The following is a 17,582-nucleotide window of genomic DNA, read 5'->3' as shown; positions in this document are numbered from 1 at the left end:
ATTACACAGAAATGGCTTTTCCTGCAAACTAACCATTCATATTATCTTTTTTTCATTGCAGAAAGAAACCGCACACCATGACAGTTTGTGCAGCAAAATCATCCTGCACTCCCCAACAATCAGCAGTTATAACAGTTTCTGTCATGAAAAATGCTAGTTGCCGACATGCCACTGTCCATGGTTGAAGACCGAGGATTTAAAAGCATGATCAGTGTACTGAACCCTGGATATACTCTACCATCAAGAACCCGTTGTACTAAACTAGTGGAGAAAAAGTACCAGGAGGCATTTCGCAATGTGAAGGATTCCATCGGTGCTAATGAAGGCAGAATTGCCTTTACTGCAGACATATGGACAAGTATAGCGCCCGAGGCTTTCCTTGGCATTGCATGCCTCTACATAGTGGAAGATGATTTCTATCTGCCTCACTACTATTCCTCTGGAAGACAGACATACAGCAGAAAATATTACAGATTGGTTGGAGGAGGTTACTGCAAACTTTGAAATTCTGGCTCAGAAAATAATTGCCATTGTGCATAACAATGGTGCATATATTGTGGATGCTGCGAAAATCCTGGCGGACACGCATGGCTGGGCCAATATACTCTGCACTGGCCACACCTTGCAGCTGGGGATCAGTGCTGTGTTAAAGAATTCAGGAATTGAGCGAGCTGTTGGTGCTGCAAGAGGACTAGTTGAACCTTTTTTTTTTTTTTAAAGTGAGCTAGCGAGCAACAAATTAAAGGGGAAGCAAATGGGTACATATGAGCACAAGCTTCTTTAAGATGGAAGCGCAAGATGGAATAGAACTTGCTATATGGTTGAATGATTCATTGAACAAAGGTGCCCGGTAACTGCAACTCTGTCTGACCCATCAGTTGCACAAAAGGGCAAACATTATCTGGACTTAAAACCAGACCAGTGGAGTATTCTTTATAACTTTCCACTGCTCTTAAGCCCCATGAATGTTGTACTGTATACATGAGTGGCCAAGAATGTTACTCTATCATCCATGCCTGCACTTGTGAAGGGGCTGGTGCAGTCCAATGAGGGTGCTTCTTTCGATCCATCTCCGCTGAAAAGCTTCCAAGTCACTGCAGCAGATGAATTTCAAAGCAGATGGAAGGGGATCCTTTTTGAACCTGTCGCAAACAGTTATTCTTTCCTCTGCCCTCGACCCAAGATATAGAAGATTACATTTTTTATAACTGCAGAGCAAATCATAAATATACAGACCGAGGCACTACTTGTCTCACTCCTTGAGTCTGGGGGTAGCAGGGAAGAGGGGCAACTTGAGGAGGATATTCATACTCAAGTTCGAAATGAAGTCCAGGCTTATTTTTCAGAGAAGCCACTTGCGAAGGAGGGAAACCCTTTGAATTGATAGAAGGGTCACCAAGAGAAATATCCTACCTTGGCAAATCTAGTGAAATCCTTGTGCATCCCAGGCAGCTCCACGACATCAGAGCGTCTCTTCTCTGTTGCAAGCAACATCGTTTGTAAAAAGAGAGCCAGCCTCAGCCCTGAGCATATGGACATGTTGGCATTTTTACATTCAAATGCAAAGTTTCTTGAACAGTAAGGCTACTTTCACACTGATGCGCTTTACGGGTGCTATAGTGCTAAAAATAGCGCCTGCAAATCACACCACTTGTCAATCCAGGGTTAAAGCCTGCATGCTTTCACACTGGATCGGTGCCCTGGCAGGGCGCTAAAAAAGTTCTGCAAGCTGCATTTTGTAGGCACTTTAGGAGCTGTGTACACACTGCTCCTAAAGCGCTGCTGCCCATTGAAATCAATGGGCAGTGGCGCTTTTTAACCCTTCAGCCATTGGCGGGGCTAAAAGTGCCCCGCTAGCGGCCAAAAAGTGCAGCTAAAACAACTGTAAAGTGAGGATGCCTCAGTGTGAAAGTGACCTTTATAGTACACCTCTTTTCAGAATGTTTGTTTTTATACTCCTTTTATGAATTTGCACAGTTGTGTAATGTAAATTTTAAAGTTTAAGCTTTTTATTTTTCATTATTTTAAATAAACGGAAAAATGGCATATTGAGTTTTTGATTTTATCCGATTTGATTAATCGAAACAATAATCAGCCAACTAATTGATTATGAAAATAATCGTTAGTTTGCAGCCCTACTTTAAAGCTGAATTTTAGAAATTGATTTTATTGCAAAAATATTGAAGGGTGTGGAGGTATTAGAACGCCTGTCAAGTCTGTTGCCCTGTTAAGGAGATTTGCTCACTTTATCCCATCTACTGTTCTCACCAAATTTTGAGTTGGTTATAGAACTGACATAGAGGTTAAATCTCTAAATTGGGAAGCTAGTTCTGATGATCTTAGATTTTAGTGGAGCACCTTAAGTGTTATTAAACCCAGGACCCTGCATTCACTATATCTGGTCTCTTACAGTACACAGTTCATGAAATTATTTTAGTAAATATAAACTGCTAAATACCTTTTATCATCAGCAATATATAGCAGCGTTGTGACTTCTATCAGTGTCCAGCTGAGCTTGTTCTGTGAGGCTGCAGGACCCCTGACCCTCTGTCTGGACAGTGCGGCTTGGCCCTGTGTTGATCACATGTACCATCCCCCCAAAAAAAACTCTATCAGTACACACCAGGCTGAGCATGTGCACAATGCCTCAAATGCCTCTGTACTTAACAGCAGATGGATTGGGGACAGTAAAAGAAGAGGAGGATCAGAGAAAACAGGATCAAATGGCCTTTTTACACAATGTAGAGGATTAACCCCTTAGATTCCACAGTGAGTATGACAGGCATTCCTTACTGCATATACAGACTAATTTTACTGTTGTGGGTTTAGTAACACTTTTTAAGCTACTAAATTTTTCCCATGTACTGTAGCTCTTGTCACATGTGTCTTTACATTAATAGAGGCTCTTTTATATAACACAAAAAAACTAACTACTAAACTGAAAGGACTGTAACGGTACCAAGAAATAAAGTATCACATTTTATAAAGATAAAATGATTGAAAACCTAAAAGTGTACACATGTGACACAAACATAACATCAAGAAGGCACAAAACCAATCTTCATAGTGCTGATGCCCAACAACCCCGCAGCAGTGGGGGATGCAAAATTTGCTGTGGTTTCGACACAGGTTGCGTTTCACAGGACCAAGCCCGCTTCTTCAGGAAATATCTCACAGTGAAACACTAAAAATTAACAATATATATATATCCGTTACAATCACATTATGTCAATTAATATAATGGCTCAAAGGTCTATTGCCTCATACCTCAAGGTTTATACAAAACGGGCAATAACAGGAGTCGATATGCATGGTCTTCATACAGATATAGACGGGACAGTCCACACATGGCCTTATGGAGAAAAAAAAACAACAAACGAACATTTTAATGATATCCTGTATTTATTGGCGCATAACACTCACCTTTTCACCCTGAAAATAGAGGGTCAACTGTGCCTGCGTGTTATACGCAGGGGGCTGTGGAAATTTTTTATTTCCCTGAAACGTCCCTCTTAAAGTTAGGGTGCGTGTTATACGCCGACAAATACGGTATTATATGAAAATCACCAATATATTAAAGAGGTATCGCTAAATTAATACGCATTTAGTGTGAGGGGCTATGGATATTGTGGTGTGGGGTACCCCAACATTTACAAACTACACCCCTACTCCCAATTTTGGAAACAAAGTCTACTAAGGTCATTAATGTTTCCTATACATAGTGTCAACAATAGGGAAACACTCACCCTCCTAGTACCCCAATCACACAAGGATAATAAAAAAATTAAAAATAAATCCCACAGCTAAGTTGCTGGTGTTCAAGCACGGGCAGGTTTCTGATGAATATTTCATAAGAAATGTATAACAGTAGACAACCAAGTGTCACAAATGGATGTTCCTCGCTGCAAACACTACTCCACCTTCCTTCTTTGGTCAACAAGCATATAAAGAGAAAGGAGTGAAGGCTGACCATTCACAATTAGAGCCACCTATTGTGTACAGGTGAGGGAACAGGGAGGAGCTCACATAGATGGGTCCATGAGTGCGTGCCAGAGCTGCACAGACCCACCATAGAGACATTGAACTGTCAGCCATCAGCCCAACCCAGATCCATAGTACTGGCAGGTACAAGCATTTAAATACATGGAGTATGGGTTCCATATATGTGCCTTGCTGTGTGACTGTAAGACCTAATCATCGCCACTAGATGGCACCAGTTGTACATTTACACATTGAGACCATGCACATATAGTAATATAATATACAAATTTAGCCAAAAATAAATTAACGTGACAAACATATATGAAAACAAACCAAAAGCCTGCACTTCTGGGTCTGGGGTGCGCAGGCATGCTTCTTACGATCTGCTCCTGCTGTGATTAGACACAGTGGGAGCTGATCTGTGGGTACCATGGTCTCAATGTCCGCTGTCCCCCGCCAATCATTAGGCAGGAAGCCAGAATGGCGATCTGCCTGTCAGTAGATAAGGCATTGAGCCTTTGTTCCTTTAAAGCAGCAAAATGGACCAATGCCTTCCCATAGTAAAGGCACCACCCCCACAGTGAGAAAATATTGTTAGGCATGCAGTTAACCCTTTGCCCCTGATGTTGGGCCACTTCCCAGACAGTGTCATTGGTACAGTGACGGTGCATATTTTTAGCACTGATCACTGTATTGGTGTCACTGGTTCCCAAAAAAAGTGTCAAAAATGTCAGGTATCCTATTTGCCTGCTGCAATATCGCAGCCCCCCTATAAGTCACTGATCTCTGCCAATATTGGTAGGAAATGTTAATTCCATAAATGCACTGCTCCAAAAAATTTAAGGAACACTTTTGAATCAGAACTCCTGGGATATTGATCTGGTCAGTTAAGTAGCAGAGGGGGAGGGGTGTATACAGAGGGGGTCGTTAATCAGTTTCAGCTGCTTTGCTGTTAATTGAAATTAACAACAGGTGCACTAGATGGGCAACAATGAGACAACCTCCAAAACAGGAATGGTTTTTCAGGTGGAGGTGTCTGACATTTTTTTTTCCCTACTCATCTTTTCTGACTGTTTTTCACTAGTTTTGCATTTGGTTAGGGTCAGTGTCACTACTGGTAGCACAAGGCGATACTTGGACCCTATAAAGGTTGCACAGGCAGTCCAACTCCTCCAGGATGGCACATCAATACGTGTCATTGCCAGAAGGTTTGCCGTGTCTCCCAGCACAGGCTCAAGAGCATGGAGAAGATTCCAGGAGACAGACATTTACTCTAGGAGAGCTGGACAGAGCCGTAGAAGGTCCTTAACCCATCAGCAGGACCAGTATCTGCTTCTTTGTGCAAGGAGGAACAGGATGAGCACTGCCAGAGCCCTACAAAATGACCTCCAGCAGGCCACTGGTGTGAATGTCTCTGACCAAACAATCAGAAACGGACTTCATGGGGATGGCCTGAGGGCCCAACGTCCTCTAGTGTGCTCTGTGCTCACTGCCAGACACACGATTGGCATTTTCCATTGAACACCAGAATTGGCAGGTCCGCCACTGGTGCCCCATGCTTTTCACAGATGAGAGCAGATCACCCTGAGCATATGTGACAGACTTAAAGGGTCTGGAGAAGTCACAGAGAACTTTATGCCGCCTGTAACATCGTTCGGCATGACCGGTTTGGTGGTGGGTCAGTGATGGTCTGGGGAGGCATATCCATGGAGGGACACACAGACCTCTACAGGCTACACCAGTGTTTCTCAACTCCAGTCCTCAAGGCGCACCAACAGGTCATGTTTTCAGGATTTCCCTCAGATGAAATGGCTGTGGTAATTACTAAGGCAGTGAAACTGATTAAATCCCCTGTGAAAAATAATGCAAAGCCTGAAAACATGACCTGTTGGGGCGCCTTGAGGACTGGAGTTGAGAAACACTGGGCTACACAATGGCACCCTGACTGCCATTAGGTATCGGGATGAAATCCTTGGACCCATTGTCAGACCCTACGCTGGTTCAGTGGGTCCTGGGTTTCTCCTGGTGCACGACAATGCCCAGCCTCATGTGGCAAGAGCATGCAGCCAGTTCCTGGAGGATGAAGAAATTTATACCAAAAAACACCTCTGGGACATTATGTTTCGGTCCATCCGGCACTGCCAAGTTGCACCTCAGTCTGTTCAGTAGCTCGGTCATGCTCTAGTCCAGATCAGGGACGAAATACCCCAGGACACCATCCATATCATTAGAAGCATGCCCTGATGTTATCAGGCATGCATACAAGCACTTGGGGGCCATAAAAATTACCGAGGACCATTTTGAGTTGTTGAAATGAAATTTCAGCAAAATGGACAAGCTTGCTGCAATATTTTTTCACTTTGATTTTCGGGGTGTCTTTGAATTCAGCCCTCTGTAGGTGGATCATTTTCATCAAATGATGTGGCATCCTTTCATTCCTAACACATTACTCAGTCCATATCAGTATAGATATCCCAGCATGAGATTTTTGCCTGTTTTGAGATCTGATATGTTTTCAAAGTGTTTCTTTTAATTTTCTTGAGCAGTATATATCACATTGTAGACTAACTTTTTTTGTGCAAACCATTCAATAAATGCTTATGTTTTTTTTTTTTTTTTTCTAACAAAAATATATAGCAGAATACATATTGGCCTAAATTACAGCATGACTGCAACAATCAGTTAAAGTAACACATTGCTTGGATCTCCCACTTATTCTAACTATAAAAGCTACCATTAAAACCTGGGATATGGCGGTGAAAGTTGCATGTCCCAGTTATCTAGGTTTTTCTCCCTCTACCCCGCTGTGGATGAACCCCACACTGCCCCACTTTAATAACTTTTCAGATCCTATGATCTTTGGGATTTTAAAGGAATAAAAATGCTTAAGGACATTACGTGCTATGGGGACTTGTTGACTTTTGCACAATTGAAGGCGCGCCATGATATACCATACCTAACGCTTGTCTTTTTTTTTTCAATATTTTCCTGGGGCATGACTTCCAGGAGCAGTTTTAAGGTTGTGAAAATAGAAACTCTACCATCAGATTTAGAATCCCGTGCTAATGGATGAGGAGCTGGTCAAATACCTTTCAGTGACCTACGAATAATTATTGAAAAAGACACCACAGGCTCTGACTAGATGTAGGGACAGGTGGGCAACCGAGGTACCAGATGTGCAGGGGAAGGACTGGGATGACCTATGGACCCAACATTTTAAACAGCTGGTATCGGACAGAGACACATTTTATTCAATTCAAATTTCTGCATAGGAGATCTTTTTCCTTCCTTTGTCTCAGCGGAGTGCTGTACGATCATCAGTGCATTTTTATAGCACTGATCGCTGTATAAATCGCTGTATAAATGTCACTGGTCCCAAAGTGTTACGATCTGTCCTCCGCAATGTCGCAGTCCCTTTATCCTAGCAAGAAGTAAAAAAAATATATATTTGTGTGTGTGTTTTTGTTTATAACGCAAAAAATAAAAAACGCAGGTGATCAAATACCACCAAATGAAATCTCCCTTATTTTATTCATTTTTTTGTAAAATTTTATTTTTGAGTTGTTAAAGACATACAATAACAAAAAATGCAATGTTGGGTATATTGAATGGATTAGGCCGAACATAATCCTTCTTTGTCCAAAGCCGTTTCCTATAAATTGCCTCTCTAACCACTTGAACCTAAATTTGGCTTTTTATACCTTTTGATACTCTGAAGGTCATTGCACGTTGAGTGGCCAATTGAAATCAATAGAACATGTCAACATATCAATGTGCTTTGTAAAACGCATCGACTAGTGTAACTAGGTCTGGTAATGCATGTAAAAATGTCTATCGCATCACATTTTGCAGCACACAATTAAAAGCATTTTAATGAGAATGCATAGATGTGAAGCCAGCCATACTATGAAATCTCCTTGTTTATAAATCCTGACTCTGTTCCTGTCCATCGGCTGTTCCACACATCTTTTGTATGTCCCAGCTCCTGTTACGTTCTCCATAGTATAATGTTAAAGTGGAAGCTCCAAATCGTCTCTCAACCACATTCTATAACTAATCTCTGTAACCCTGTAATGAAACAAAATTGCTATACATACCTTTTTCTGAAACAGGTCTGGTCTACAGTGGTGGTTGCTGTGTGCAGGAGAGACCTGACAACGGCTGGGGAAATGCCTGGGAAGTGAAATCGCCCATAGATTTACTATAGGGCATCCTTGTCAACTGCCTCCTCTGCGCACTCCTACACACTGAAGTCACTGCTGACAGTTCAGGGTTGGACCGGAGTGGCTGCAGAATAGGTAAGTATAGCGATTTCTTCTTTATAGGGATAGGTCGATTTGGGTTTAGAATGTGGCTGAGAGTAGGTTTAGCGTTCGGTTTTGATTGAACTTCCACTTTATAGTCAAACGTGTTATACAGTACTTGCCTGGTTTGCGCAATGGTATTGCACAGAGTGGCAGCCCCGAACCTACCCTTTTGGGGTCCCCTGCAGGCGTTGTCTGCTTTTACTGATGTGTCCCGATGATAAGCTACATCCTATGAGGGCACAGCTGTTGACTCCCTCCCAGCTGGACTGTTCATCTATTGACTCGTGCAGCATGCCTTCACCCCACCCTTACTCCCTCCTTGCATCATTTGACAGCAGCAGGAGCCAATGTTTTTCCCCCTGAAAACCAGCGACGGGCACAGCGCAGGATCAATACAGAACTCGGGTAAGTGTTCAGGGGGTGGGGTGGGGGGGAAACAGTGGAAGGTGTTTTTACTTTAATCCAGATAATGCATTAAGGTAAAAAAATCCTCCTGGCTTTAGAACCACTTTAATAAACCAATGCAGCAGGGAAAAAGATGACCAGATGTACAGATTCAGGAACCCATATGTTAATATTTTAGCAAGTCCCCAGGAGCTATAAACTAATGCCTTGTACACACGATAGGTTTTCCTGGCGGACTTTTTACTGCCGGGAAAACCGAGGGGAAAGCCGAGAACCTGGAAAACTGCCATGAGAGCTTTGACCGGGTGTGTATGCGCCACTGCAGGCTTTCCACATGGGGAAACTGTCGAGAAAAATACCGCCGGGAATCCCGGCAAGAAAATAGAAGACATGCTCTAATTTTTCCTGCTGGGATTCCCGGCGGGAAAACTGCCATGGAGCACACACACGGCCAGTTTTTCCAGCCAAAAGCTGTCCTTGCAGTTTTCATGCCAGGAAAACCGATCGTGTTTACGAGGCATTAGGTTTGATTTAACTCGCAGAAATTACCAAAAACTGAAAGTGGATGTAAACCCAATTAATGAAATTTGAGCTGGGCACATATATCTGCAGTGTTTTGTTATCTCTCTTCAAAGAGCTAAGTCCCATAGCTTTCTCCTGACCAGTTCCCCTGTTATAAGCCTGATAATTCGTGACAAATTCTCGGACACATCAGATAAAAGCAGCCTGAAATTTCTGTCCAGGGAGGTTGCTATAAATAGGTTAGCAGGCTGCTGGCCATGTTACAAAACACCTCTGAGAGTCTCTGCCTATGATGAGAGGGGGTGTGTGCATTTCCTCCAATCAGCTGTTTTAGCTATCTTGACTGTATGCTCAGATATCACACTCTGTGTTAAACAGGAAAATAAAATTTCTGAACTTTCTAAACAGTATATTACGCTGAAGACAGCAGATATGGATGTAAAAATTATACAGGGAGATTTGTTTCATCTCAGTGTATCATCTGAGGCTGTTCACTTCACTGGGTGTATTAAAGGTTTACATCCACTTTAAGTTTTTGAATGGCCTTCCTGTTTAAATCAGAATATTTGTAATGATGGTGAACTGCGGTACCTGCATTTGTGTTATAACTGGTTGTTATAGTCAGACCATTTGCAGGGTATATGTTTTAGGCATAGTACTCTGTGCTATCCATATTCCCTTTATATGCAGTGTTGGATAAGTGACATATTCTGCTGCGTTATGGCTGGTTAAAAGCAACAATCTCTAGACTGGAAGGGGTATGTTTATTAGATACGAAGAAAGATATTGTGATATTGTATACTGAACCATCACTACATGACAGCTGCCATTGGTGACTTGTATTTGGGTAAGAGAAGATTTCTGGGCTGTTATCCTCACCTTGGCTTCATCGCCTAAAAAGTCAGACGCATAACAGGAGTTCAGACCTTTACTGCATGTTATGTTGCCAGATCATTAATTCACAAGTTCCTATATTGGTCTTCACTGGTTCACTTTGGCACATGTCTTTAAACCTTGCTTTTAAACAAGTTCTGTGATCACCACATACAATTAAATTTTTATAACCACATCATTGCAATAGTTCTTTTTTCCAAACCTCTTGTAGATCAGAAGACGGGTTCTGTGAAATGTGTGACACAGCAATGCTTACTCACAGGACATAGTTACTATGGGCCAGATCCTCAAAAGAGATACGCAGACTTAACTGCTGTTCAGTCTGTGTCTAACTTTGGAAACGATCCTCAAAAGGCTTTTTCCAAAGTTAGGCAGAAGATCCGGCATGTGTAATTGAATTACACTGCCGAATCTTAGGATGCAGTACCGCATCCGCCGCTGGGGGCATGCCGTTTCTAGTATGCAAATTAGCACTTAAGGCGATCCACAAAGCTTTCCAGCTTCGTTTTTTCGCCGTAAGTTTTATTTTGCAAGTGTAAAACTAGGGCTGATGTTACAAAGTGTAAACTAGTCACACCATGTAAAAGCCCATTCCAGCGACGGCATTTGGTATGCATTCCCGAGGGAGAACTCCACGGCAATTTGTAAAAACAAAACCGGCATGGGTTCCCCCCCAGGAGCATACCAGGCCCTTAGGTCTGGTATGGGTTGTAAGGAGACCCCCCTACGCCGAAAAATCGACGTAGGGGTCCCCCTACAATCCATACCAGACCCGTATCCAAAGCACGCTACCCCGGCCGGTCAGGAAGGGAGTGGGGACGAGCGAGCGCCCCCCCCCTCCTGAGCCGTGCCAGGCCGCATGCCCTCAACATGGGGGGGTTGGGTGCTCTGGGGCAGGGGGGCGCACTGCGGGCCCCCCCACCTCAGAGCACCCTGTCCCCATGTTGATGAGGACAGGACCTCTTCCCGACAACCCTTGCCGTTGGTTGTCGGGGTCTGCGGGCGGGGTGCTTATAGGAATCTGGGAGTCCCCTCAAATAAGGGGGCCCCCAGATACCGGCCCCCCACCCTAAGTGAATGGATATGGGGTACATCGTACCCCTATCCATTCACCTGTAGGCAAAAAGTTAAAGTTAGTAAACACACAACACAAGGGTTTTTAAAATAATTTATTATTCTGCTCCGGATGCCCCCCCTGTCTTCTTTATTAGCTCTATTAGCAGGGGGGGCTTCTTCTTCCACTCTCCGGGGGTCTTCTCCGCTCTCCGGGGGGGGTTTCTTCTTCCGCTCTCCGGGGGGGGGCTTCTCCGGACTCCGGGGGTCTTCTTCCATCTTCTCCCCTCTTCCGCTGTTGACTCGGCGAACCCCGGTTCTTCTGCAGATGTCCGGTGCCTTCTTCTTCAGCGCTGGCTGCCTGCTATCTTTGTGTGTTAGCTCAATTTCTAACAGGCAGCCGGCGCGGTCTTCTGTGACATCAGGGTCTTCTCTTCTGTTCTTCTCCCCTCTTCCGATGTTGCCTCGTCGCGTCTTGTCGCTGTAATGATGGAAGCGCGCCTTGCATCCCATTTATATAGGCATCACCGTCCCATCATGCTCCGGTAGGTACCCACGTGGTGGGTGCACGTGGGTAGGCACCCACCACGTGGGTACCTGCCGGAGCATGATGGGACGGTGATGCCTATATAAATGGGATGCAAGGCGCGCTTCCATCATTACAGTGACAAGAGGCGACGAGTCAACATCGGAAGAAGGGAGAAGAACAGAAGAGAAGACCCTGACGTCACAGAAGACCGCGCCGGCTGCCTGTTAGAAATTGAGCTAACACACAAAGATAGCAGGCAGCCAGCGCTGAAGAAGAAGGCACCGGACATCTGCAGAAGAACCAGGGTTCGCAGAGTCAACAGCGGAAGAGGGGAGAAGATGGAAGAAGACCCCCGGAGTCCGGAGAAGCCCCCCCCCGGAGAGCGGAAGAAGAACCCCCCCCCCCCCGGAGAGTGGAGAAGACCCCCGGAGAGTGGAAGAAGAAGCCCCCCCTGCTAATAGAGCTAATAAAGAAGACAGGGGGGGCATCCGGAGAAGAATAATAAATTATTTTAAAAACCCTTGTGTTGTGTGTTTACTAACTTTAACTTTTTGCCTACAGGTGAATGGATAGGGGTACGATGTACCCCATATCCATTCACTTAGGGTGGGGGGCCGGTATCTGGGGGCCCCCTTATTTGAGGGGACTCCCAGATTCCTATAAGCACCCCGCCCGCAGACCCCGACAACCAACGGCAAGGGTTGTCGGGAAGAGGTCCTGTCCTCATCAACATGGGGACAGGGTGCTCTGAGGTGGGGGGGCCCGCAGTGCGCCCCCCTGCCCCAGAGCACCCAACCCCCCCATGTTGAGGGCATGCGGCCTGGCACGGCTCAGGAGGGGGGGGGTGCTCGCTCGTCCCCACTCCCTTCCTGACCGGCCGGGTAGCGTGCTTTGGATACGGGTCTGGTATGGATTGTAGGGGGACCCCTACGTCGATTTTTCGGCGTAGGGGGGTCTCCTTGCAACCCATACCAGACCTAAGGGCCTGGTATGCTCCTGGGGGGTGAACCCATGCCGGTTTTTTCTTTGAAAATTGGCATGGAGTTCTCCCTCAGGAATGCATGCCGAGCGACGCTGTAATTTTTTTCCCGACGCAACTTTTTAAAGCCGTCGCGATCCTCAAAACTCGGCGTAACGTAACTTCGCGCATGCGCAGTACGGCCGGCGCGGGAGCGCGCCTCATTTAAATGGGACTCGCCCCATTTGAATAGGAACGCCTTGCGCCGGCGGAATTTTAGTTACACAGCCTGAAATTTCTAGATAAGTGCTTTGTGGATCGGGCACTTAGGTAGAAATTTTAAGGCAGTGTAACTTAAATGGGATTTTTTAAGTTACGCCAGGTTTTTGTGGATCTGGCCCCAGATGTCTCAGAATTCAAGAAAGTAAAGGTGTGGGCAACTTCACAAAGTTTATAAGATCTTCAAGAGAGCCTACGTCTATTAATCTGAGAGAAGTGAGCCTTTTTCAACCAGGGTGCCTTGAGGTTTCTTCAGGGGGTGCCTTGGCAAAATGCATACAAATTGCCCAAATATTATTTACAAGTCGGCATTTGGATAAATCTGCCTTTTTAGTTACACAAAGCCACAGGTTTTCACTGTGCACCATTACAACTTTCTAGCTGCCGGTGTCCTAACGACCAATGGCTTCATCAGTTGATATGGAGGATGTCCATTGCCTGCATAACATCCTTGTATCCCCTTCTCCTGCCCCTCTGTGGGGTCACAGCTGAGTGATGGAGAAAACTGAGGGAACTGAGAAACCTTGGTATACTAGTCAGTACCAGTTTGTAAAAGTGTATTTGTTCTCGGAAGAATAAATCCCCTATAACGTTGGGTGTCCTACTTGTGTGGTTGTTTCTGCAATATGTAAAACTATTAGTATAGTTTTTACATTTTAGAATGGGGTGCCTTGAGACTGTGTTGATAATTCTCAAAAGGTTGGGAAACACTGGACTAGATATACTGTAACTGGAATACATGTGGAAATGAATATATGATTTTGCCCATAGAATAACTTTAAGGAGTTTGTAAACCCCTTGCGGTTTTTCACCTCCATGCATACTATGCATTGAGGTGAGAAACCTCTTGTGCACTAGAGCTTCCCTTTCACTTACCTGAGCCTTGTCGTTACTGCGCCGGGGACGAGCACACCCGATCCAGCTATTGTCTCGGGTCCTGATTGGATAGATTGATACCAGTGCAGCCATTGGCTCCTGCTGCTGTCTATCAAATCCGATGACATGGGAGCCGAGTCCTGCTGTTTGTGTCAATAGACGCGGCAGCAGTACAGAGGAGCGCACCTGCATGGGTGCCCCAAGGAAGGATGCTTCTCCGGGCACTCGAAGAGGAGGAGCCAGGAGCACCGCTGAGGGACCCCAGAAGAGGAGAATCGGGGACACTCTGTGTAAAATCATCTGCACAGAGGCGGTAAGTATGACTTTGTTTTTTTTTAATGATCCTATAGATAGCCTTTTAAGGTTTTGTTATCATATGTTTTATTATGTTGCATATACTTTTTTTTTATAGACAGCTTTGCACATCGAACGGCTGTACGGTCCAAGCTACCTCAAGACAAAGAGTGGCAGGAAAAATACATATGCAAAGCATTGCCCATGATAGAAAAGCAAGAAATTGAGATTGCTTACTTGGTTCCATGGTGTAAACTGCAGAAGCCAGAGAAAGAAGGTGAGTGCTGGTTACAATGATTCTACCCGATCCTTGTTTCATACATCTAATCGGTTGAATCAGGGGCATATATCCTTACATTACTTTAAAATAGTAAACCCTGAAGTCCATCCCTCCAGAGTTTATTTAAAATCAAGTGGTCCGCTATTAACAGAAAGGTAACACGTTTTCGCTCACAAAGTCTAACGGCCCGTACACACGATCAGAAAATTGTATAAAAATACTGCCTTCAAAGTGATTGTAGGATAATCTGATCATTAGAGCCGGTTCACACTGGGGCGGCACGACTTCGGGAGCAATTCGGCAAGGCGTCCTGAAGACGACTTCAGAGGCGACTTGCAAAATGACTTCTATATAGAAGTCAATGCAAGTCGCCCCGAATCGCCCCCCAAAGTCGTACAATAACCTTTTTCTAAGTTGGAGCGACTTGCGTTGCTCCTATTAGAACGGTTCTATTGAATACAATGGGACGCGACTTGTCAGGCGGCTGAGTACACAGTTTTCGAGAGCCGATCACAATTCATGTGATTTAACTACTTAACCCCCGGACCATATTGCTGGTCAAAGACCAGCGCACTTTTTGCGATTCGGGACTGCAACGCTTTAACTGACAATTGCGCGGTCGTGCGACGTGGCTCCCAATCAAAATTGGCGTCCTTTTTTTCCCACAAATAGAGCTTTCTTTTGGTGGTATTTGATCACCACTGCGGTTTTTATTTTTTGCACCATAAACAAAAATAATATTTTTTACATTTTGCTGTAATAAATATCCCCCAAAAATATATAAAAAAAATGTTTTTTCCTTAGTTTAGGCCGATACGTATTCTTCTACATATTTTTCGTAAAAAAAAATCGCAATAAGCGTTTATTGATTGGTTTGCGCAAAAGTTATAGCGTTTACAAAATAGGGGGTATTTTTATGGCATTTTTATTAATATATTTTTTTTACTAGTAATGGCGGTGATCAGCGATTTTTTTTTCGTTACTGCGACATTATGGCGGACATTTCGGACACTTTTGACAAATTTTTGGGACCATTGGCATTTTTATAGCGATCAGTGCTATAAAAATGCATTAGATTACTATAAAAATGCCACTGGCAGTGAAGGGGTTAACACTAGGGGGCGGGGAAGGGGTTAAGTATGTCCCTTGTGTGTTCTTACTGTGGGGGGGGGGGTGGCCTCACTAGGGGAAACACTGATCTTCTGTTCATACATTGTATAAACAGAAAATCAGCATTTCCCCTGCTGACAGGACCGAGAGCTGTGTGTTTACACACACAGCTCCCGGTCCCCGCTCTGTAACGAGCGATCGCGTGTGCCCGGCGGCGATCGCGCCCGCCGGGCACACGCACGGGAGTCTGGGGCGAGCGGGGGGCGCGCGCCTCCGGCGGCGCGCACGCGCCCCCTAGTGGCGGCTATACGATAGGACGTATAGCTACGGGCTTTCGCCCAGGAGAGCCGACCTGCCGCCGTATAATGACGGTGGCTGGTCGGCTAGTGGTTAATATCTGATGGGGCAAGCATGAAAATGTTTCCCGTATGATACCAGATTGTACGATTTTCATTAAATCAGTACAGTTGTCGTTTAAAAAAAGGTACGAGAATTTGAGTCGCTTTAGTAAACTCTTCATTTTTGATATGAGACTAGCATGCAAAAAAAAAGGACAATCATTCGTCTGATAATATCATCGTGTGTTCCAGGCATTACTCGTTCATATCGTCAAGAGATCTCATTTATAATCTACTTGTGTGCCTAACTTTCATCCTGTGTGACACAGCTGCTTATATTAGCAGAAGAGATCCCATGCAAACGATAAACATCTAAAACAAAGATGCAATTGGAATCCTGAACATATTGGCACTTGTAGATTATTTTTTTACACCACACATCAGTAGCAGAGAGAACACCAGACCCCTAGATATATGTGGTAAAATGGGTTTTACCTGCATACTCCCCAGGCAGGCTGTAATCTGGCAGTGGTAGTAAATGTAAGGGTGTGCGTGCTTTTTCTGTGTAACATATCTGCATCTGTTTGCTAACCACTTGCTGCCCATTCACAGTACATTTACTGGGTGGGCGGCACAGCAAAGTACCCGTGCATGGCTGTGTACTTCCTGGTTGGGCATGCAAGTGCCCCCTGCTGCCCTGTACTATAATTGTCCGCAGCATGAGTTTGTCAGCAGGTTACAGCCAAAGATTATGGCTGTATACCTGCTGATTGGCTGTGTTTAAAAGCACAGGGCCTGGCTGGATTTCTATCCTGCCGTTCGAAAAATCCAGCCAGATCAGTGAGTACAAGCAGCACGCATACACCTGTTGGGCACACCGTTAATCCCTTGATTACCCTCCTGATCACCCCGGTCACCCAGCCAGTGCCATTAGTACAATATCGGTGTACAAAATGATCACTGATCTCTGTATTGGTGTCACTAGCGACGTCCGTGTCAGTTAGTGTTCTCCTCTGCGCCAGATTGCCCACCACAATATCGCAGTCGCACTTTAATTTGCTGATCACCAAGCGCCAGCATCCTAGCTAAGGGAAACCAGCTTTGAAGCCTTGTGGCTTCATGGCCGGCTTTTCACTGCACATACATACGCTGCTCTGTGCTTTGTGATTGGTCCTGGTCATGTGTCGCAAAAGAAGGGGGGGGGACTTTCGCTCGGATCCCCTAGGTCAGGGATCCTCAAACTACGGCCCTCCAGCTGTTGCGGAACTACACATCCCATGAGGCATTGTAAAACTCTGACATTCACAGACATGACTAGGCATGATGAGAATTGTAGTTCCTGAACAACTGGAGGGCCGTAGTTTGAAGACCCCTGGCCTAGGTGATCCAGGCCGAAACGGATACCTGTCTAACTCCTTCCGTACAATTGGCAAACGGATGTTGGCTGTTAGTCCTCCATACACCTGTCATAGGTGTTCCTTGCAAGTGAGAAAAGGCTACATGGCAGACATGGCACCTTCCAGCGTATGTGGAAATGATCACTTGCTGTGTGTGGAAGTGAATCACTTCCACTACAAAGCCAACAGTTGGCTAAAGAGATGTAAACAGATTGCTGGCTGTGCTGCCACACATCTACTACATAGAACCATGGCAGTGAAAGGGTTAAACCACCTTCACTTTCCTCACTGCGTATATGATAGCCCCTTAACACCCAGCTCAGGTTCATTACCAATCAGCATTCAGTACTCGGTGTATG

General features: G+C 45.0%; 1 protein-coding gene across 1 annotated transcript in view; it reads left to right on the top strand.

The window, feature by feature from the left end:
* NIPSNAP3A (nipsnap homolog 3A) overlaps positions 1-17,582 on the top strand; it is a 52,552-nt gene that overhangs the window by 28,673 nt on the left and 6,297 nt on the right. The window contains exon 3 of the mRNA XM_040359455.1: positions 14,217-14,375. Coding sequence (XP_040215389.1) covers positions 14,217-14,375 — 159 coding nt within the window. The remainder of the gene's footprint in view (positions 1-14,216; positions 14,376-17,582) is intronic.

Source organism: Rana temporaria, chromosome 1, assembly GCF_905171775.1.
Source record: "Rana temporaria chromosome 1, aRanTem1.1, whole genome shotgun sequence".
Taxonomy (NCBI): domain Eukaryota; kingdom Metazoa; phylum Chordata; class Amphibia; order Anura; family Ranidae; genus Rana; species Rana temporaria.
This window is presented reverse-complemented; position numbering and strand designations above follow the sequence as displayed.